Source organism: Hemicordylus capensis, chromosome 4 (assembly GCF_027244095.1).
Source record: "Hemicordylus capensis ecotype Gifberg chromosome 4, rHemCap1.1.pri, whole genome shotgun sequence".
In the NCBI taxonomy this organism is placed as follows: Eukaryota; Metazoa; Chordata; class Lepidosauria; order Squamata; family Cordylidae; genus Hemicordylus; species Hemicordylus capensis.
Genome location: NC_069660.1, coordinates 222,635,995 through 222,659,595, shown reverse-complemented (window position 1 = coordinate 222,659,595; position 23,601 = coordinate 222,635,995). Strand labels below are relative to the sequence as shown.

The window sequence follows — 23,601 nt, the reverse complement described above, 5'->3', positions numbered from 1 at the left end:
CCCACCAGATGCCGCTGGAAGCCACAGACAGGAGTTGAGGGTGTGCCCTCTCTCCTGCCATTACTCCCCTGCAACTGGTACTCAGAGGCACCCTGCCCTTGATGCTGGAGGTGGCCCACAGCCCTCCGACTAGTAGCCATTGATAGACCTCTCCTCCATGAAGTCATCCAAACCCCTCTTAAAGCCATCCAGGTTGTTGGCTGTCACCACATCCTGTGGCAGAGTTCCACAAGTGGATCACGCGTTGTGTGAAAAAGTACTTCCGTTTGTTGGTCCTAGACCTCCTGGCAATCAATTTCATGGAGTGACCCCTGGTTCTAGTGTTGTGTGAAAGGGAAAAGAATCTCTCTCTCTCCACTTTCTCCATGCCATGCATGATTTTATAGACCTCTATCATGTCTCCCTGCAGTCGTCTTTTTTCTAAACTAAAAAGCCCCAGGTGTTGTAGTCTTGCCTCATAAGAAAGGTGCTCTAGGCCCCTAATCATCTTGGTTGCCCTCTTCTGTACCTTCTCCAGTTAAAAAATGTCCTTTTTAAGATGTGGTGACCAGAATTGTACGCAGTACTCCAAGTGTGGTCGCACCATAGTTTTGTATAAGGGCATTATAATGTTAGCCGTTTTATTTTCAATCCCCTTTCTAATGATCCCTAGCATGGGATTTGCCTTTTTCACAGCTGCTGCACATTGAGTCGACACTTTCAACGAGCTGTCCACCACAACCCCAAGATCCCTCTCCTGGTCTGCCACCGACAGCTTGGATCCCATCAGCATATACTTGAAGTTGGGGTTTTTTGTCCCAATGTGCATCACTTTACACTTGCTAACAAGTTGGAGATGGGGCAGGGGGAGACATTAAAATAAGCCTTAAAGTGGTAGGGAATAGCATATGATTGCCCAGCTCTGAAGTACCCAGATTTCTTCAAATGACATGAACAGTAAAAAGATGGCTTACACCCCACGATTTATTTTTTCTCCAGTAATGTGTAGCTGCAGTGGAGTGTTGTATGTATTTTAGGATACACTCTTAGTTCACTCAAGGCAACGGTGAGGTCTACAGTCCTGGACAGTGCCCCAGCTGATCTGAATATGTACCCTAGAATAAATATTACTCTTTAAATTTCCACCCTGTTTTTACTGCCGAGTCAAACCCTCAAATTGGCTTACAGAGTTCAAAAGCTGATAAGATTGAATCAAATCTAGTATAGCAGTCAAATTTGTGTGTGTGTGCGCGCGCATACACACACACACCCAATCCATTAAACAGCAGTCAATTAGAATACAATTTCCCCCCATAACATCATGACCCCAGATCTAGTACACACCCAACTGGAGGGTGGACAGTTATGGGGATGAGATGGGGTGGGAAGACCGTATGACCCACATCTTATGACCCATGGTGTCAAGACCCCCCACCACCACCACTCACATACCAGAAGAGCCAGGGGAACCCAAGCCAGCACCTCTGCCACCACTTGAGGATAAAATCCTGGCTTTGACCTCTGACTCAGACTCCATTAAGGACCTACCTACCTGCCCTAATACAAATCTCCTAGTGCTGCCAGAATCAGTGCTTAGAAAACTGGGCAAGGCTCCTTTTAAGCAGAGAAGCTTTCCCTAGGGAAGGAGTGGGGTAAATTTACTCTGGCTGAGCAGCAGCCATAAAAACTAGCAGTCTACTCCAAGCAAGCTCCTGGAGCAACAAAGATCTTGTGGGTTCTGCTTAGAGCTAGCTGAGGTCCTGACCCCCCATTCCCTTTGGAGTTGTCCCAGGTCTGTGTCTCTCTCAGATCCCTGCCTTGACAAAGACCCTGCTCAGCAAGAAGGATAGAAAGTCAGCCAGATTCCTCCCCAAGTCCAGCAAATGCCTTCCTGAAAAGGGAGATCTTTCCAGGTGTCTGAAGATGGGCAGAGAAATGGTCTTCTGTGCCTCGGAGAATATGCTCCAGGATCTTCATGGCACACAGATCTGTCTGTAGCCCATGGAAACATGGGGAGGGGGCTGCCCCAACAGTCCCCTCAGGTCAATGTTGGCCTGTATTAGAGTTGATGATATGAACTTTCTAGCCTGACTTCCCATTCTGTCTTCCCTTCAGAACGCACCGATCCACAAAATGCAGAGTTCAGTGTACTAAATTGGAATTTTTTAGTTTGAATAATAAAATGCCTTGCCAAGGAGTCCTGCATCCAACTCTTCATTTTGCTGGAATTAAATGTCTGCCACTGAAGCTTTAATATATTTTTGGATATTCATTTGATCTGCTGAGTTTGGCCTGTGCTGTGCTGTATTGAAGGGGAGAGGATTTGTTTCAAAAGGGCTTATTTAGGATCTTCTTTATTAGAGATACTGCCAAACAAGTCACTAGCGACTTTTTCTTTCCCTTCTATCTATCAAATTTATATACCGCCCAAACTTTAATCTCTTCTCCATCAATTATCTAGAGGTATCTTTGAATTTAGATAACTTAGTCTGTGACTGAACGTTCTTAGGACTCCTGTTCCCCACATTACAAAAACATTTGCTATTTGCTTTTGATACTTCTGTTGCATTAATGGGAAAAGGTTGTAAATCTTGTCTGACTTGGGCGTTTTTGGGTCCCTAACCTTGTCCTCTGCCTCATCTCATGGTAGGGATGATGGCAGCAAACTCTACTGTTTGCTCCCATCCGCCATGGAGAAAGTTTTATGTATGGCAGTCCCTATAACACCATCGATGCCAGAAAATGCAGCACAGCCACAGTGCACCTCAAACCCCCCTCCCCAGTCTTGTGAAACATGTTGCTAGGGCAACCCCTCAGACCAGCACAGGGGAGTTCTCATGAGGACAGATGTTGGGTGAATTCTCATGTATGAAAAGTGGTGAGAAGGGATTTCAGGGTAGAAAGTAAAGGAGATGGACGATGAGCAGAGTCAGGTAGCATATGTTCATTCTCCCAGGAAGGGGCGTTCCCAAAGGAAGCAGACCCACTTGGAAGAGAAGGAACGGTTGTTGGATAAACCAGCCTTCCTCCTTTATTGAGACTTCCAGAGGGGGTAGATCTTGAAACTTGTATACTCTCAAGTGTACATCACTGTGTGCCAGATCAAAGCTTGGATGAGCAAAGATTTGTTAGTGGAAACAAAAGGAGTTGCCGTGATGGGGTGGGGTGCAAGAAATCCCTTGTCTGTCATCTTTAGGGCCAATTCATGTATTATACAGTTCCATGTAGGAAAGAAACAGTGTGAAATCCATGTGACTGGTTGCATTGAGTATCTATCATTGTGTACATATTTGTTTATTTAAAATATCCCATCCTTCCTACACAATACTGCTTGGGTGGCTCATGAAAATTGATAAACAGTCAACATGATATGCAATGTTCACTTGCTTGGACCAATGTAATGGTCACTTGTAGCTTCCTAACACATGTACATGTAATGATATACATGTGTGTGATTATCATGTGTAATGATATACATGTGAGTTTCATGCTTTTGGTTACATTATTTTATTTTGTTCATTCATTCATTCGTTCATTCATTCATTGGTTCATTTCCAAGAATTCATAACTCATTTTTCTGTATGAGGATACTCTCAGAAGAATTTTTTTTAAATGAATCAAGGAAAATCCTAAAACACCTTAAAATACAGGATTAAAAGAACAAAAATAAAACATTATAAAAACTCATAACATCTTCAACACCTTCATAACATCTTCAATGGAGCAGCATTACCTCCTTTGGGAGAGTGACGTCCAAAAGCACAGCGTGTAAGGTGTTACCTTTTTATATCATGAAGTCTGCTGTGATATTGTGAATTTTGTAAGATTATTCAATTTGCGATTATCTTGGCACCCTAATTGGAAATAATTCCATCAATGACAAAATTCTCTTTATGAAATTGCCCTGAGACATCGTTCAGTGTCCCTATGAATCTCCTTTTGAGGTAGGAACTGAATATACTTTAAGTTTATAAAATGACCATAGCCATCTTTTGTCTGTGGTAAAGCTTATATTCTTCATCAATATGTCTTAAAACCTGGTTCTGATTGCAGCAAAGCAGAGAATACTTAACTTACTTGTACAAGCTCTGGGGAAGGAGAAAAAAACAAATACTGTTTGGGGGTTAATTTTGGATTACTGTAATTTTTCTTAGCACAGATTTGGTAAAGCTATATATTATATTATTAAAGCAATGTAATATAAATGAGAATGCAACTGGGATGCATCCTTTAATTGTTCTAGTGTTGCTGAGAACGTTCTCCGTCAGCAGTGTTCGGTCACAGACGGATTGACAGTGGCACATTAGCCTTGCGACCATGTTACAGAAAGAAAAGGATAAAAATAGGTTGTGTGACACATGCTTCCCGTGCTGCTAGCCAGGAACAGTATTCCAGAGCATGCGTGGAAAATAAGCATGTGCATGTGTGCACATTTTTTCCGAATAAATTGGAATGCTAATTTCCACTTGTTTCTTGTTTTACAGTAATATTGGGTATCTTTTTCTTTACCTGTGTGCGTGTGCGTGTGCGGGGGTGGGGGGTGGGAGAACAACTCTCTGGTCTTTGTCCACTCTTTGATCAATGTCAGCTCTACAAAATACTGCAAGAAAATCACTTGAAATATTTAGCAGGCCACAACATTTTGTTTGTGAGAATAGTTGATATGGGGAAAAACCAAATCCATCTCAAGGCAGCTAATGCCTGTTTGAAAAGTAATGGCTGGTACAGTTACATCTGTCATAGCTAATGAAAATAGGTGCATGATCTAAAATTAGGCAAGCGCTGAATATGTCATTTTAAAATGTTAATCCTTGCATCATATTTTATTGCCACTGATGGCATAGTGGGAGTTATGTGACTTAATGTAGTAAGCAAATCACACTTTACAATTGATGACATTTAAAGGGGAATGACAGTTTTAGGTCAACTTCAGTGTTTTTCTTTCCTGTAGGGGCTATGGTCCTATACTAGATTAGCCTCAAGTGCAGTAGATGTTTGAAGTCTGTGTGGTTTGTGCTTGCAACGCATAGTAAAGACATACAAAACTGGAGCTTTTGGGGGGTGTGTGTAATGTATTAACATTATTCATTTTTTCCTCTTCTGGACCTGACATAAGTGGGTGGCTAACTATGCATTACATTTTTCAGCAGACATCTGTGTTGAATAAATAGCCTAAAGAATTTCAAGATCTGTTTTCAAATTCAAAATGAAACAGATAAGAGGAAGTATGGCAACAAATGTCTCAGAAATATTTACTCATAAGTTGCTGCAGGTTTCTTAAGCAAGGTCTTGGAATTCAAAAGATTAACAGCCCAATATTCTGCTGTGCTGTGCAGTGGCAGCAAAGCACAGAAATGGGTGCTAGATCCCAGCATTGGCACAAAACAAGGCCTCATTCCCTTGCTCCAGTGCTGCCCTGGAACAAATTCAGCCAACGGGTGTTGCTATACTGATATTGGACAGAAAGTCCTAGCTGAATCAGCAGTGTCGCACAAAGGATTTCCCAGGGGTAAAGAAGGAATAGAGGAGCACCAAAGCCCCAGGCAGTACCCTGAATGGCTTCCTAAGGGTCTTAAAAAGGCCCCATACTGTCACAGTAATGTGCTGAAAAAGCAGTATTAGGATTCAAGACCAGTGTGTCAGAGGTTGACAGATCTGCTTCACTTGCCTCCCATAAGATGTGAATCTAGCTTTTGCAGCTGGAGCCTCTGTTTGTGGTCTGGGTGTTAAAATCAGGGGTTAGGCAGCCCATCTTAGACAGAGTGGGCATTATCATCTTGGAGCTGAGCCTTTCTGCTGGGCCACATAATATGCTTGCCACCTCAGATTATTCTGTTTCAGTGCTCTGCTCTTTTGTGTGATGATGGGGTGGGGTGATTCTAACAGCAAGTGATGGTACTATAAGCCATGGCCTACACATAATAGAACGGTTTTTTTCATGATCAGCAGGATGGTAGGAGAAGCCTCCTACTCTGATTCAGGAGCCATGCATGCCCCTGATTGGCTGCCATGAGAATTCTACAAACAAGGTAGGAGGAGGGAAAAACAATAGTCTGCAAACTGGGCATGCAGGTGGGTGGCAGCAGTGAGGATGGAGGGAAAGCACTACCCACATCTCCTGCCTCCAAACCCAGCATGCAGACTGTTATCCCAGCGCCACCCCCACAATCACACCTTGATTGTAGGATTCTCAAAATGGCCAATCTGAGATGCTGAGAGGTACAAATTTATTGTATCCTGCTTCTCTACCCTTCCTTCCTTCTGGGCTGGGAAAGCAGTCTGAGCTGTGGCTGTGGTCTCTCCTAGCCTGCTTCCTAGCTGCTTATCTGTTGCTCGGCTCCTTCTAATTGCTCTAACATCGAGCACCTAGGCCAACTCTGCCTCCTAGGGTGAGTGAGAGTCACCCAGTGGGCCTCTCCCCCACCCCCAATTTTTGGCCATTAGAAAGGAGAGCAGTGCCGGGACACACCCGCTGGTTTCGCTTGCCAGCCACCAAAGTGGACCAGCCTTTGGTGGAGACCTTCAGTGGTCAGACTGAGGACTGGGGTAGGACCTTCTGATAATGGTGTATTGTTGCCTTGATATTGATTGTGTCTAGCAGAGGTATGTGTCTTGGGTTGTTGGGAGATGGGGGGGGTGACTCTAGGGTGATCATTCCAGTGATGGTGGGGAATCTATGTAGACATGGCACTGGAAGGTTAGCAGGCCATTACAGGGGAAGGAAAATCAGAATAGCTGTTTCCCCTTCCAACTGGCATATCAGCTCTTCGACTTTAGGGAACAGTGCCAATCACCCACAGAGCCTCACCTTGTTACTTTGTAATGCCAGGTCAGTCCAAAACAAACCAGACATCATCCATGATTTGATTTTAGATGAAGGAGCTGTCCTGCTATACATTACGAAGAACTGGTCGGAGAAGGGTAGCGGTCCAGCCATAGGCGGAACTGGGGGGGCAGGCAGGGCACGTGCCCTAGGTGCCACTGAGGTGGGGGCACCACGCCAGTTCCTGCCACCCCCACCCCATTGCCCACCTGCCCAGCCCCAGGGCCCCTCAGCCACTTGCCTCCAGCTCCGGCTGATTGGCGAAGCCTAGGATCGGCAAGGCCTGCAAACTGCAGAGCTCTTCTCTCCCCGCTTCTCAGCTGATCGGCGGGTGGGTGGGGCTTCCAGAGAGGCCTCCGAGTAGGCCTCCCTGAAGCCTGTACTCGGCAGGCCAAGCAAGCCAGGAAGGAGGAAGCAGGCAGAGTACTTTGCAGCAGCAGCAGACCCTCTGCCCAGACCATCCAGCACAGCTTTTGCCAGGTAGGCTGTGAATTCCTTTTTGTGGTCCCCCCACCCCTATAGGAATCTGCTTGCCATAGGGCCTTGATATGGGGGGTGGGGCGAGACTGAGAAGTCTCTGAATATTTAATTTAAAACAGACTGGAAAATGGGCTGGCTTTAAAAACAAAAACGATCTAAAAAGGCCTATAAGTGGCTTGTTTCAGGGCAGAAAATTACAAAAACTTCTGGAACACGTATATTTTATTTATTTTCATTCATTCATTCATTCATTCATAAATGCACTTATGTTCAAGTTGTTTTGCAACCCAGAAGGTCTGAGTGAGAACTGTGAAGCATGTGTTGTGCTTTTATTTTATTTTATTTTATTTTTCTTGTGTGTTGGTCAATCTGGCCAACATGTGAATGCAGCACCTTCATTCCAGAGGAGATGTGTGTTAAAGGGCTTTAAAAGCCTCGTGTGAAAAATCTCCTGGAATCAAACTTTACTGAATTTGTTCAGAATTCTGAGAAAACAAACTCATGCATGGCTGAAAGTCTCCTTTGCTAATCTGCAGCGAGGGGGGCATTTTAATAATTAGCATTGCTAGTGTGTTCTAGGCATTAAAAGTAGCACAAATATATAGTACTCAATGTATATCACTATATACTCTGAAGTGTGCATGTGTGTATTCAGTGAAACGTATTTCCAGGCAGCATACTTATTTTGAAATATCAGACTTAAATCCTGGGGGGCCTGGGGTGTGTGGAGGCCCTGGACTTTGAGGGGCTGGGGGCCCATTTTAAAATCTCATCTTGGCCCATTCCAACCTTGCTATGCCCCTGGCGGTCACTACACATGGGTTTCTGCACAACACCTGCACAGAAGAAACTTCCATGTCGAAAATGTCTCTTGTAAATTGACCCTGAATTTCCATCCATGACAGGGATATCTGATAGTTAGAGTCAATAATAAAAGAACAGCACACTGCTTGTGACAGGAAGGGGCAAATTGCAATGATTTCTTAGTCTGGCAGGGGCTGGTTTTAGCCCTGGCAGAACTTGGCTGTCTGCTCCTGTTGCAAATGCCTCTGTCTAGTATGGCAAACTAATGTATCCTCCTCCCTCTTGGAGTCAAAGTAAGCACTAGTGTGGTTAATGCACATATACCCCATCATGAGCCAACAGTCATCATAAGACAAAGGCTGGCAGGAATCATTCACTGGTTTATAGACACACACACACACACACACACACACACACACACACACACACCCCACCTCCTCCTTCTTCCCCTATTTTGCTAGTGGCTATTTGGGCAGGTGATCCTCTAGGACAGGGATTCTCAACGTGTGGGTCCCCAGATTTAATTGGACTTCAACTCCCATAATTCCCAGCCAAAGGCCACTGGGGCTGGGGATTATGGGAGTTGAAGTCCAATAACATGTGGGGACCCACATGTTGAGAAACCCTGCTCTAGGACAAAGTCATGTTTTTAAAAGAATGAGATGAGACAGAGAAAATGACACTTGGAATCCTCGCATAACTCCTGACTGTTGTTCTAAGTCTTTTATAGAGATGGCTCATGTTTTCAGGTTTTGATCAACAACCATGTCTAGATGGTACCATGTTCCTTTTAACAGGGATTTCTGGATATTGCTGACTACAGGTCCCATCATTCCTGTTTGGACAGGGGTGCAATTTCAGTGCTTGCCCTAGGTGCCATTTTCCCTAGTTATGCCTCTGGGTCCAGCTTGGTCCCAGCAGGATATCCTGTGGAGGTGTTGCGGCTGTGGTCTACAAGAACACTGTCTCCCTTACCAGGATCCCTGTCGTGGAATTAGCCCATATTGAGTGTACCTAAGCCTAGGGACCAAGGCTAGATTGGAACTACTGTTGGTGTACAGGTCAGCCCGTTCAATGGAGTCCCTAACTGAGCTGACGGACCTGGTTGCCGGGTTGGCATTGGAGTCGAGTGGTTCAGGAGTTCATAGCGACCATGACAATTATGGGCCTATCTCAGGTGGTCTCTGGACAGATGTATGTTGCTGATCACACACTCTATTTGGTCTTTTATTCTGATCAGAGTGGTGTTCCATGGGTGGGGAGTCCTGTTATTTCCCTTTAGGGTTAAGGTAGGATGTGCAACCACAACCCATCTCTGCAATGATGAAAGACCCATTAGGTTGGTCTGCCCAAGGAATTTATTGGATCCAATGGGATTCCAAGAAGCCTTGGAAGAGTTTTGAGTTGGCTCTGCTGATGATTCTGTCGATGCTCTGGTGCAAACTTGATGTATTTTTTTTTAAACCCTTGGAATAACAAACTCACTAGAGCAGTAGACAGAATCAATCCCAAGCATCCTCTCCAACCTGCTTCAAAATAAGCTCAATGGTATTCAGAAGAATTATGGGAGCTCAAGCAGTGAGGTAAATGACTATAGTGCAAATGGTGAAAGACTCATCTCGAATCCGACAGGTTACGACATAGAGCACATCTGAAGATGCTCTGGCAATGTGCAGCAAAGGAGCAATTCTTTTCTGCCACATGGCATCTGCAAGTTCACGTCCAGCGGAGTTGTTTGGGGTTGTGAGGGGGCTAGTACAAGCCCCTTCCCCCTTGAACCCAAATTTGGAACCAACGGTTACCCATGGTGACACTTTTAATGATTTTTTCATGGACAAAATATCTCTTTTTCGGGCTGAACTGGACTCTACAATTAGGGCAGAGTCTGTTACAGAGGTATCCAGCAACTCTTCTTATGTGGTCAGACTGGATCACTTTCTGTTTGACTTCTGAGGATGTGGATATTTTGGACTGTGTGTCCTACCACCTGCTCTCTTGATCCTTGCCCAACTTGGCTTATTTTATCTAGCAATCAGATTATCAAGAGGATCTGGTAAACATCATAAATGCTTCTCTGAGGGAAGATGCCTTAAGGAGGCTATCATTAGACCATACTTGAAGAAAACCTACATTGGACCCTTCAGAGTTAGGCAATTATAGGTCTGTCTCTAATCTCACATGGTTGGGCAAGGTGATTGTGAGAGGGTTGTGGCCTCTTAGCTCCAGACAGTCCTGGAGGAAACTAATTATCTAGACCCATTTCAAACTGGCTTTTGATCGTTCTATGGGGTTGTCAGCCTTTTGGATGATTTCCAGTTGGCTATCGACAGAGGGAGTGTGACTCTGCTGATTCTTTTGGATCTCTTGGCAGCTTTTGATACCATTGACCATGGTATCCTTCTGAGTCTCCTGAGTGAGTTAGGATTAGGTGGCAATGTTTTATATTGGTTCTGTTCCTACCTCTCTGGTAGATTCTAGATGGTGTCACTTGAGTTCCACAAGGTTCCATACTGCCCCCAATGCTCTTTAAGATCTATATATGAAACTGCTGGGAAAGATCATCAGGAGATTTGGTGCAGGATGTTATCAATATACTGATGACACCCAAATCTATTTCTCCCTGTCAGCTTCATCAGGAAATGGCATAACTTCCATAAATGCCTATCTGGAGGTGGCAATGGACTGGATGAGAGATAACAAACTGCAGTTGAATCCAAATAAGTCAGAGAAACTGTTTGTGAGGGGATCAAGACCTGAGATATGGTTTAGATCTTCCTGTTCTGGATTGGGTTACACCCCCCCCCCCGCCAAAATATAAGTTATGGGATTACTCCTGGATCCCAAACTCTGCCAGGTTCCTCAGGTTGAGGCAGTGGCTCCTGCTCCTGAGGCAGTGGCCAGGAGCGCTTCTTATCAGCTTTGGCTACACACATTTCTCGAGGTAAATTACCTTAAAACAGTTGTATATATACTGATACATTTCAGGCTTGACTACTGTATTGTACTCTATCTGGGGCTGCCCTTGTTTGTTGTCCAGAAACTACAACTGGTAGAGAATGCGGCAGCCAGGTTGGTCTCTGGGACAACCCAAGGGGACCAAATAACACAGATTTTTAAAGAATAGCACTGACTGCTAGTACGTTTCCGAGCGAAATACAAAGGGCCGGTTATTACCTATAAAGCCCTCAACTGTTAGGCCCAGGGTACTTAAGAGAGTGCCTCCTTTGTCATGAACCCTACCACCTATTAAGATTATCTGGGGAGGTCTGGTCATGGTTGCTGCCGGCTCGTTTGGTGGTAACTCTTCCGGGCCTTCTGTGTGGCTGCCCCAGGACTTTGAATACATTCCCTGTCAAAATAAGAACTTCTCCATCTCTGCTTGCTTAAAAAAAAAAAAAAAAAAAAAACCCTTAAGATATACCTGTTTTCTCAGGCTTTTAATTAAAATGAATTTTAAACTTTGTTTTATTCTGTGGATTGTTGTTAGTTGTTTTTATTCTGTGAAAGTGTTTTAATTGTGTGTGTTTTTGTTTTTATATTTTAATTTGGATTATGTACACTGCCTAGATATCAGATGCTATATAAATGATAGATAGATAAAATAGTTATCAGAAAATGTAACTTTGCATCCCTCAAAAGCATTGCTCATAACTCCTCCAGGCAGCAAATTAGAAAGGATGTGTTAATATTGGTGTACAATAATAGTTCAAGCACCATTTTTAACTCCTGCTAGTAGCTTTTGGAAACTTGAATTGAGTTAGTTTTCATAGACCACGGAACTTGTCTGGAGTGGTATTTGGTCCAAGGACTCCTTTTATCCTGTAGCAGTGTTATGATTGGCTAGATGCCATATTCTTGGAGGTTCACAGGAGTTAATTAAAATAATACTTTCAGTCTCTCCCATAATAAGTTAATGCCTGCTTGCAGATAGGATACAGACCACTTACTGTTGATGTATACTTATTTCCAAGGGATCAAAGCTGCTATATCCCAAAGCCACAATGAAGCTAATAGGAACATCAAACTTTTTAAATAATCCAGCACACAGCTTCCTTGTTTGACTACAGCAGTGCAAATGAACTAGAAAGTGATAAACAAAACTATCAGCTCAAGCTGCACACAGCTTGATCTTTCTGTGTAATTCCTCGTGCATCAGCACAATGTGGCTTAGGTGCCACTGTGATAATGAACCATTATCTTACCTGTACACCCCCAAATTCAGATTAGATATTTTGCTAGTGTTGTAGTTGAATCCCTCCCATCCTCACTGATCTAGCACTCAGTGGTGTGGCTTTCTGTGCATCTTTTTAATTAAGAAAAAAAAGTCATACCAAACAGATTGCTTAGCCTCTTGCTAGAGGAGAGGTGAACCAATCAACAATATTTTATGTGTGAGAAAAACAGTTACCTTCCAGCTTCATGTGATGTCATAAGCATGTTTGGATTTGTTCCCCCCACCCCGTGTAAACTGCTTTGCAAACTTTTGTTGAAAAGTGGGATATAAATATTGGTAGTGGTAGTGTTACTTCTTGCAGGGGTAGGTGGGTGGGATGAAAAATATCTGATGTGACATCTCATTAAGAAGGCCCTGTGGCTGAATGATTACTTTATGCAGGAATCTCTCCACCCCACCCCATCAGCCTCACCATCTCCCTGACCCAAAAAGTATTCCTCCTCCACAAGTTGAGAAGTGTTGCGCCTTCAAGCAAAAAGGCTAGCAACTCGCTCAAAAGGCCCTTTAAGACTGTCATTTTCAAATGTTTGCCATCTGCTTGCAGCAATATTTCTTAATACATCATCTGTGAGAAAACTCTTCTTAAGGAAGTTCAGATTTATGATGTTGGGTCTTTCAGAAGCTCTAGAAGGTCAAGGCCCAGTTAGCTCTTGCCATGAAAAGTCAAGAGGGCACAGAAGGGAGAAGAAGAGCAAACAAAGAGCCCCCCGCCCAAGTCATTTGCCTGTTACTTGCTTCAGGCACATGGAGTGGTTCCACTTTCTTCAACATTATTTACCCCCTTGTATCTCATGCACTGATAATTTTGTCTCAGGGACAAACAGTGTGATGAGCTCTATGCACACAGTGGGGTTTCTGAAGTCCCTTTCCCAAAAGCGGCTTCCTCACTGTCTTATTTGCACAGCGTTAAGGGGTTTACCAGAGAAGAAAACCAGCACTTCTTAACTCTTATTTAGCTTCAACAGCACATCCGTAATTTTTGCTAGCTAAGACATCTTGCAAATGTAGATGGAAAGAATGCCAGTTGTGCCAAATATAATGGGCTGTTGCGTGCAACAAACGGCTCCCTTTGGCAGAGTTTTAGTGGTGTGCACATCAGAAGCTCTGCCTGTTGTATGGCTTGCCAAGAGGTAGCCAGACACTAGAGCAGATTGAACTACTTAGCTGAGGTTTTCCCCTTCCCTGCCTCTTCCAATCTGCTGGTTTGAATTGTTAAGTTTAAACATCTTGGGTGTTGCTGCCCCACAAAGGACAGTTCAAAACCATTATTTTCTCTGACAGATGAGTCAGGTAAGCTAGAGCAACAGGAGCTCAGCAAATGTGATGCCATTCTCTATACATAGTGCCAATAGAATCTACATGTCAGGCTTCAGTCTAGGTGTCTTGTAAAATATCACTTTAAAAATATGCTCAGGAGGGAGAACTTGATACTAGGAGCTGGAAAGAATCTCATTGTTCAAGCTCCTGAAAAAGAATGCAAATACCTTAGTTTTGATTCCCCGCCGCATTTCTGTGCAGGTACCTGAAGATGTTGTTTCCTAGGAGTTTGCAACTCTCCCCCCCCCCCCGATTTTGTTGATATAATTTTTTTCTAAGTTATTAAAGTAGACTATCTTAGTTTTCACAGTTCTTTTGGTTCAGCTTTTCCGGAGGAACACAAACTCTATTGTTGTTAGCCCATTTTTCGTCAAAAGCTGTGATGTGAAATTTCTGAAGGTATGAAGCGGTACTGTTCAAAGCCTAACTTTGAAATGCCTTAGGTCATCCAGAATAATGAGACATTCGCTGAGTGCACCTTTTTATTGTTGCAATATTGTGTTACCGAAAAAGTGGGGGGAGGGGGGAGCTTAACACTTCGCACCTGCCACAAGTTTTCTCCTTAAATTAGGCTCCCTTGCATATAAAATTTTAATAGATTCCTAGCAGTTTATGTGTATGGTTTTTCTGTTCTCTTGCCAGCTACACGGTTACTTAGAAAGCGAGCCACTCACCCTACAGCTGTTCATTGGGACTGCAGACGACCGCCTGCTGCGTCCTCATGCCTTCTACCAGGTTCATCGGATCACTGGGAAGACTGTTTCCACTACCAGCCACGAAACAATACTTTCCAACACCAAAGTCTTGGAAATTCCACTTCTACCTGAAAACAACATGAGAGCAATGTAAGGCCCATCTCCTCCTCTACTGAGCTGCTTTGTACTTAACTGTCTGTCTTTTTGACTTAGTGCTAATTTTCTCTGGCTACAGAATCCTTTCTCACTAGCAAATTTCCGTAGCTTTTCTAGGGAGGTTTGCTCACAATAGTTCTATGCTCAAGTAAATTTTACAACTATTTATTTAGGACCACTGATGGATTGGCACTCCAGAGGAAAACCAATGTGCTTCTTTGCCATTTTAAATTCAGTATATCAGTTACAGAGCTGTAAATATCTCCTACCTCAGCTCCTGCTTTTAGGTTCTTAACCTGACACCACCTTAGTCCTATAGGCTATCTGCAAGAAATCCAGCCTATTAGACTTCTTTCTCTGAAGAGAGAGTAGGACCATGTGTGTATTAGGGGGAAATCTGGTTAAGGCCCTTTCTGAGACTAAAACTAGATGTGACATGTAGTTGCAGGTGTTTGCCCCCAAATTTTTATAAGCCCAAAGCAGCCATAGGAGACTGCGGTTCTGAGCAAAGAACTGGGTGGCTGAGGGGCTGTTAACCATCCCTTTTCTGGTCCCCACTTAAAATCCCCCTCTAGCTTTTTTCTACCTGCGTCGGAAAAACCTACAGGTTTTTATATCATTTTCTCTCATGGGTAGAAAAACGACTGAGAGGAGACTATTTTGGACAGAAAAACAGTGGGAGTTCAGAGGATTATGCAACACAACCCTGCCTGCCCTCTGCTCAAGATTGCAACCCTACAAAACTGCTGTTTTTGGTGTGTGGTTTTGTGTGTGTGGGTGTTCTTTAATTTAAAAGAGTTGTGAGACACACACAAATGCAACTGTGCTTCACTTGTATTTCCAGCATGAAGCATTTAGGTAGTGATAAGCAGGAACTTTACTTATTTGTAAAGGCTTACTATTCAGAGGCGGAGGGAGGCCAGTGGTGGCCTGGGGTTCTGCCGCCATCACAGCCTCCCTAGCCCTGCCCCCTGTGTCTGATGTCAGATGTAGGGAGCATTTAGCCACGCCCCCCACATCTGATGTCAGATGCGGGGGGCATGGTTTAGCTCCCAAATGGGGCTGCATGACCCCGTTTGGGAGTTAGACCAGCCAGCGCTGCGTTCACAGTGCGGCCGGAGCAGCTCTCCCTGCCTTTAAAAGGCAGGGAGAGTCGCTCTGGCTGCATTGCGAAGGCAGCGCTGGTCAATTTTTACTGTAAAGGCAGTGCAGGGTCAAAAATGCGGCCCCATTTTTGAGCTAAATCATGCCCACCATGTCTGACATCAGATACGGGGGGTGGCCCCTGAGAAACACCAGCCCAGGTTCTTTAAACCCATCCGCTCAATGGTGGCTCTGCCCCGCTACTATTCTATACTATGTCAGAGATTATGTTAGTAAAACGAAATGAAAATAGATACAACCAAAACTAAATGATCTGCATGGGATATAATAGTATTCCCTACATCAGTGGCCTCTCACTTGCCAAAGCCCCTCCAAAGAAAAATCAAGAAGGGAGATTCAGGTTCTGGCAACCAAGACCTTGCTCCCCTCATCATCCCCTTACTACACTGGAAATACCAAGAAGATGGCTGAATCGTGTATGCAAAGCAGTCCTCACCCTCGCCCCACAGAAAGTCATGCACCAGACACCATAGAACTTAATTTTATTAGTATTCCAGACAAATACTCCTAGTATCACTGCAGAACCTGACAAGTAATTACAGTTACTGTACATGATTATACATAACCTTACCTGATACTTTTTTGGTATTTGAGTTTTACTGTGTATCAAGCAACCTAGCCTAGTCACTTCAATAATGTGTAAGCCTCATTGCGGTTTACTCTAATGGCAAGATTAATCAAACATTTTGGGTGTCTGCCAAGCTATTTGGATCAGCGAGGTTGTGCTACACATGTATTTACAGTGATGCTGTAGACGACATCTTTATCAGGAGTCACATTTCATCCATCAAGACCTTGAAAGGGCAGATTAATCTTGGAGCTTTGCATTTAACTCCCCTGTTCAGTAAAATTTGCTATGTAAAATGCTCCATTTTGTCTCAAGGAGCCATTTTGTGGCTCGTTTCTGGCAAAAATTGTTTTTCCATGATTTTTCATGATTTTCAGAGGCATTCCTTCCTTTTGGGGGGCATTCCTGGTCACATGGGGGACCCACGGAGCATGCCACAGTAAGTTCTGGGCCTAACCTAACCCCCATTTCCCCATAGCCCTAATGCCTCCTCATTCACAGTTCTGTTACTTGTGGCAAGGAACGGAATCCTCGTGAGTAATGAGGTTCTTCTGTATACTGTATTTACCTGAATCTAAGAGAAAACTTTCTCCAAGTTTTTTTGATACTGGAGATCAGGTCATCTTAAATTCAGAGTCCTGTTCCTTTTGAGTAAATGCAAGTATAACCTGTTTAACCTCTACTTTTTAAGGGGGGTGTCTTAAATTCAGATTTGTGCTTTTTTCGGCAACACACATACTAAATTAAATTCAGAGTTGTCTTCAATTCGTGTAAATATGGTATAAATATTCATAGTAGCAGGATTGTCTTGATGGATTTTAGGATGGAGTGTATGTTTCCCCCAGTCTCATGCAATCTTGTCTGTATAATAGCTTGGTGGGGCAGCACAAGATCCTGCATCTGGAAAAGTGGGCTGCTGATTAACATGGACTTGGGCTGATTCATCTGTGCAATACCCAGGACTCATTTGCAACACTGGCACAACATCAGGGATTCTGATGTCTGGCCTTGTGTATGATCCAAACAACAAACCAACAGATCCGATAATGTAACAGAAAACAAAACAAAAAATCAATTAAATATGTAAATATAAATTATATTCAAGGTGGAACACTTGTGTATATAAAGTGATATGGATGAACCCTATAAGTCAATAAGATACAACATCCAAACATCAGCACAGATATGGATTTAAGAACAATAGAACAGTAAAGTATTCCCAAAATATGAAAGCAAGTATGATATTTCAACAGTATGTAAGCACAACAGGTTGGAAACCTTTGAGGAGGTAGGTCTGGATAACCCTGGGGGAATGCTGTGAGAACATTACATTAAATGGATATACTGTATGGTGGGAGAAGATTTGTGAATTCCCATGGAAAAGAATTTATTATTCAACCCAGAAATATAAAGACGTTACTAATATCTTTTGAAGAACCATTGAACTTTTTTGAGCACTTGAAAAAGTTTACCAAAACAGTAAGTATTACCGGAAAGCTGTTGTGCTTACATATTTTTGAAATATCATACATGCTTTCATAGTTTGAGAATACTTTTACTGTTGTTCTTATATCCATATTTGTGCTGATGTTTGGATGTTATATCTTATTGACTTATATGATTCATCCATATCACTTTATATTTACATATTTAATTGACTTTTTTGTTTTCTGTTACAGCATCGGATCTGTTGGTTTGTTGTTTGTATTACAGTTCAAATCCCGTATGTTATTTGTTTGATACTTGTGTGTGATCCTACAAATTTGTTTGCCAGCATATCAGTTCATCAGATTGATCTTTTTCTGAAAACCAAGACACAGATAGCTTTATAGCAGAACAATTGTGCCAAATTCTGTTTGAAAGTGAATGTAGAAACTGGCTTTGCTCCGTTGAAGTCAGTAGCATGCAATCAGTTTATATAAATGGAGCATAGGGCCAGCCATCTTCCCATGTACACGTGAAACTCAGAAAATTAGAATATTGTGCAAAAGTCCATTAATTTCAGTAATGCAAATTAAAAGGTGAAACTGATATATGAGACAGACGCATTACATGCAAAGCGAGATAAGTCAAGCCTTAATTTGTTATAATTGTTATGATCATGGCGTACAGCTCATGAAAACCCCAAATCCACAATCCCAGAAAATTAGAATATTACATGGAACCAAGAAGACAAGGATTGTAGAACAGAACAATATCGGACCTCTGAAAAGTATAGTGTACTGTGCTTGATTGGCCAGCAAACTCGCCTGACCTGACCCCATAGAGAATCTATGGGGCATTGCCAAGAGAAGGATGAGAGACATGAGACCAAACAATGCAGAAGAGCTGAAGGCCGCTAATGAAGCATCCTGGTCTTCCATAACACCTAATCAGTGCCACAGGCTGATAGCATCCATGCCACGCCGCATCGAGGCAGTAATTGCTGCAAAAGGGGCCCAAACCAAGTACTGAATACATATGCATGCTTATACTTTTCAGAGGTCCGATATTGTTCTATTCTACAATCCTTGTCTTCTTGGTTCCATGTAATATTCTAATTTTCTGGGATTGTGGATTTGGGGTTTTCATGAGCTGTACGCCATGATCATCACAATTATAACAAATTAAGGCTTGACTTATCTCGTTTTGCATGTAATGCGTCTGTCTCATATATCAGTTTCACCTTTTAATTTGCATTACTGAAATTAATGGACTTTTGCACAATATTCTAATTTTCCGAGTTTCACCTGTACATGCAAGCATGCAGATGTCCTTCCCAGAGCGGCCCCATCCCCTAAGGGGAATATCTTATAGTGTTCACACATGTAGTCTTCCATTCATAGGTAAATAGGGCAGACCCTGCTTAGCAAAGGGGACAATTCGTGCTTGCTAGCACAAGACTAGCTCTCCTCCCTTCTCCCTCTTTCCCGGTTTGAGGCAAACCACAGCTTGCCATTTGTCTGAACTGGCAAACTGTGGTTTGCACTTGCCATGCAGACTATACCCATTCATAGGGGACAATTCATGCTTGCTAGCACAAGACTAGTTCTCCTCCCTTCTCCCAAACTATAAGAAACAATAATTAAATCATGTTTTCCAATTCTTTGGTGATACTTCTGTAGAGCAAGCACCCCTAAACCAGGAAAGGAGGGGAGAATTGCTATGGGCAAGGGGCAGGAAGAAATAGGCAATCTCAGGGCTCATTTTAATAATGCCCAACCATGGTTTGGCATTATGTCTGAACTAGAGATGTGCATGAACCGATTCAGAGGCCCTTTTATGGACCTTCAAACCTGTTTGAAAGTCCGGCGGGCAGTTCGAAATGGGGAGATAGCTTTAAGGCCCGGTAAGGTGTTCTCCCCCCCACCCGCCGTGTTTCCCCCACTGGTGTAGTGCTTTAAAACAGCCCCATGGGGCGGTAGTATAGCTCCATGCACGTGCACCGGGTACTTCTGGTTCGCCACGCACTGGGGCAGTAAGGAGGTATGCTGCTGCCCCATGGGACAGTTCTAAAGCACAGTGCTGGTGGGGAAAATGTGCCGGGTAGGGGAGCACTCTTCACATTCCTTAAAGCTGTCCCCCCACCTCCTTCGAACTGGCAGTTGCTGGATCTGTGCACATCCCTCGTCTGAACCAGCCCAATGTATTTGGGTCCCACAGACTGAAAGATAATAAAGTAATTAAGTTGCTCTAATTTTCTCTGTATCTTCCATTATAAGAAAGACTGGCTGAGTAGATCTGAGGCATAACCTATACATTTTTGTAAGAATATTGTATCACTGTTTACAATAAATTTGAATCTATCATTCCATTAAGATCTGATATTATAAGGCTCATTATGTCTTTGGTCTTAGTCTTGATAAAGTCTCAGTACTCTTGATACATTCTTAACTATGGAATCAGGGCTGGAGCATAGTTTCCCCCTTATATGAGTCCCCAATTCTGTGACATATGTTTACTACAAGTTAGAAGGACACCAGAAATATGTGCAATGTGCACTGTGTGTGTCTATGTGCTTTGCTAACTCAAGAGTGCAAGTTAAAGCCTTAATTGTAATAATTTTTTCGGGATGTTTCATTGGAGAGAAGGCTCCAGAACAAATCATTTTGCAAATACATTCTTAATTGGTGTTTGTATATTTTGTTTCAAACTTAATTTCTCCTTTGATTTGTTCTTCACTGTTGCCTATAATAAGAAAATGAGTTTCTTTCCAGTCACACCCTTTTTGAATGAACTTATGAACACTGGCTTGTGTGCAAAACAAAATTCATGTTTAGTACAATGATACACATGCTAAAATTCAGTGGCTGACATCCTGAGGGGGGAATCACCATGTGCAGTGGGAGGTTGTTCCTAATCCAGCTGGAGGCTTCCCAACTTCTGCAGCATGTGCAGGGATGGGAGAGCAATTTTTAATTTTATTAATTTAATTTAATTTTTTATATTTTATATCCTGCTCTTGCTCCCAGGAGCCCAGAGCGGTGTACTACATACTTAAGTTTCTCCTCACAACAACCTTGTGAAGTAGGTTAAGCTGAGAGAGAAGTGACTGGCCCAGAGTCACCCAGCAAGTCTCATGGCTGAATGGGGATTTGAACTCTGGTCTCCCCGGTCCTAGTCCAGCACTCTAACCACTACACCACGCTGGCTCTCTTCCACATTTGCCTTCCATATTTGCCATATTTCCTTATTTCCATATTTGCTTTCCACAAATATGTCCCTGAGGTTTACACGACCCTCTGCGACAGATTTCCAGAAGGCGCAGAACACTTCCTGAGATAGAGAAGATCAGCAAAAATTGCCCCCCACCTGCTTGCTACAACAATGAGGAAGCTTATGGCTTCAAAGGACACAGACTCCTGCAGCCATCCTTGCTTCCTTAGTCAGGATGTCAGCCAATATTTTAAGAGAATTAGATATGCATACAGTAGTCTAATCAGAAATGCAAACTGCTGTGTGATTTTTGCATCCCAGTCTCTGTGGCTGAAACTTGTTTGGCTGTTCTCATATTGCAGTAGAGCCTGGGGAGCCTAAGGCACATAGGGGGGACTAGGGAGACCTTCAAATTTGAATTCCAAGGTCTATGAGTAAATTCTGTCCTCCGTTTCTGGATGTCATGATAGCTTTACAAATGATTCAGAATTTACAATTTGTAATTTACAAATGATAGCTTGCTGATGCAGATCAGTTTAGTGGTTTTGAAGCCTTTCAGTGGGAATGGGCAAATAATACTTGCTGGTTATCTAAACTGTCGTTTGGCTTAAACTTAATCCATAAATCTTATTTTGAAATGGATTTCTTAAGTCCCAAAACTTCTCGTGGCAACCATGATGGGTTTTTAACCACAGTCCTAGTAGCAATATATTTCACTTTGTTAGAGAAGTGCCAGAAAGATTAATGACATAAGGTTCTAACACTGTAAATATCTATCGTAGAGTTTTTGTTATTCCTAGGAGCTGGCAACATAAGGCCCAGACTCCCATTAAGATACATCAAACCAGGCTCTGACCACTGTTGTAGTCTAACAGCCCTTAAATGTTACAGAAGATGTGGAGCTGCTGCCTGGCAGCTGTCTTATATCACTGTGTGTAGGCCTCATGCGGCCCTTTTATTTTATTTTATATTATCAATAGGTCCTAAAACAAGAGTAGTAGCGGGCGGGGACCATGGAGCTCATGAGCTCCTTGTCAGTGACTGAGCTTTTGGTAGTTCTGATAACTTGCTGTTTGGTCTAGACTTGTTCATTCAGTGATCCAGTAATGGAATAAGCAGCAGAGGTTTAGTTCTGAGGGTGGATGCTTTGTGGTCAGGGCCAGCCCTTGCTGAAAAGTGGTATATACATATTTGTAGTAATAGTCGTAGCCCTACCATGAAGCTGGGTGAAGCAGACTGCTTCAGGTGACAGATGATGGGCAGGTTCTCAGACGCAGCCCGGCAGCCCACCCAGCATCCTCCCCATGGATGGCCTGCAGAAGAACGAAGGCAAGATGGCTCTAATCTGCTTTTCGTCATTCCCTTCCTATGGTTTGTGTTAAAGAAGGGTGAGAGATCTGAAAGGAAGAAGGAACTGAGGGTGTGATCTTAATAGGAAAAGAAGAGAAAGAGAGGGATGGCCATTTGGTGTTCTGCCTCAGGCAGCAAAATGTCATGGGCTGTCATTGTTTAAGGGGATTCTAATGTATTCCTCAATGGGCTAATGTATTTTTCCCCAATACATGCAAAGTGTAGAAAATCTGGGCATGTGTCTTTCTGGAAGCTAAAAAGTCACATGTTTTGTTTTGGACAGCATTGACTGTGCAGGAATCCTGAAACTTAGGAATTCAGATATTGAGCTGAGGAAAGGAGAAACTGATATTGGGAGGAAGAATACACGAGTTCGGCTGGTCTTCCGTATTCATATCCCCCAACCCAATGGGAGAACTCTTTCTCTACAAGTAGCATCCAACCCAATTGAGTGCTGTAAGTAACAATTCTCCCTCAGTGTTTCTCTCTCTCTCTCTCTCTCACTGTAGTTTGTTTCACTCAATTCCACAATTTTTTAAATTTGATGAGTGTGAATTAATATCTCAGATTGTGGCATTGCTATGAAAAAAAGGCTGATAAAGATAAGTGTGTCACATGGTTCAACAAGAACCTTTCTTGCAATTTTACTAAGGTGAAGCATAATAGCAGTTATGTCTTGGAGCAAATTGTTTGCTTTCTCTCCCCTGTTAGAAAACTCATTAGGGAAGGGAAACTGTTCATTCAGCACCTTTCTCCTTCTCCTCTTAGTCTGCTTCCCTCACCTGGCCTCTCTCCAGGGAGCCTTGCTGCTTCCGTGTTTGTCGTCTTTATTTTCCTACTGCTCTTCATACCCACCATCCCATTCCTAGTGTTCACTAGACCTTCCCTGCATCACCCTCCATCAGAGTTTGCCACCTTGCCTTGTGAACAGGATGCACACAGCCAGGCGTGCATGGGTACTTCGCTCCCCTGGTTTGCACCCAACCAGAATCACTACAGGTCACATCTGCTAGCTCATCTCTGGGGGAGCTGTGGGTAGGTTTCTTTGGTTCCTACCTTTCAGCAAGAATGGGGGCATGCTGCAGAGCAGCAACTCCAAACACAAATTATGTTTATGGTTGAAGAGATTGCCAGCAAAAATTGGAAAGTGCAGCGACCACAAGAAGATCTACATTAATTTGGATAGGCTTTATATAAGTGCCTTTCTCTGAGGATCAGAAAGAAATCTCAATTCCTAGTCCATACATGAGCATATACATACAGTATTTTATTTGTATTGCTTATGACTTCAGAACAGTGGTACATATGGTGGTAACCTCCAGACTTGACTACTGCATTGCACTCTACGTGGGACTGCCTTTGTACGTAGTCTGGAAACTGCAACTGGTACAGAATG

The 23,601-nt window shown here is 43.1% G+C and overlaps 1 protein-coding gene across 5 annotated transcripts in view; it reads left to right on the top strand.

Annotated features, from left to right (window-relative positions):
* Positions 1–23,601, top strand: part of NFATC1 (nuclear factor of activated T cells 1) — a 208,262-nt gene that overhangs the window by 81,646 nt on the left and 103,015 nt on the right. For all 5 annotated transcript variants that reach the window (XM_053249189.1, XM_053249187.1, XM_053249190.1 and 2 more), the window contains exons 4-5: positions 14,280–14,482; positions 22,489–22,661. In XM_053249189.1, the coding sequence (XP_053105164.1) occupies positions 14,280–14,482; positions 22,489–22,661 (376 nt within the window). The remainder of the gene's footprint in view (positions 1–14,279; positions 14,483–22,488; positions 22,662–23,601) is intronic.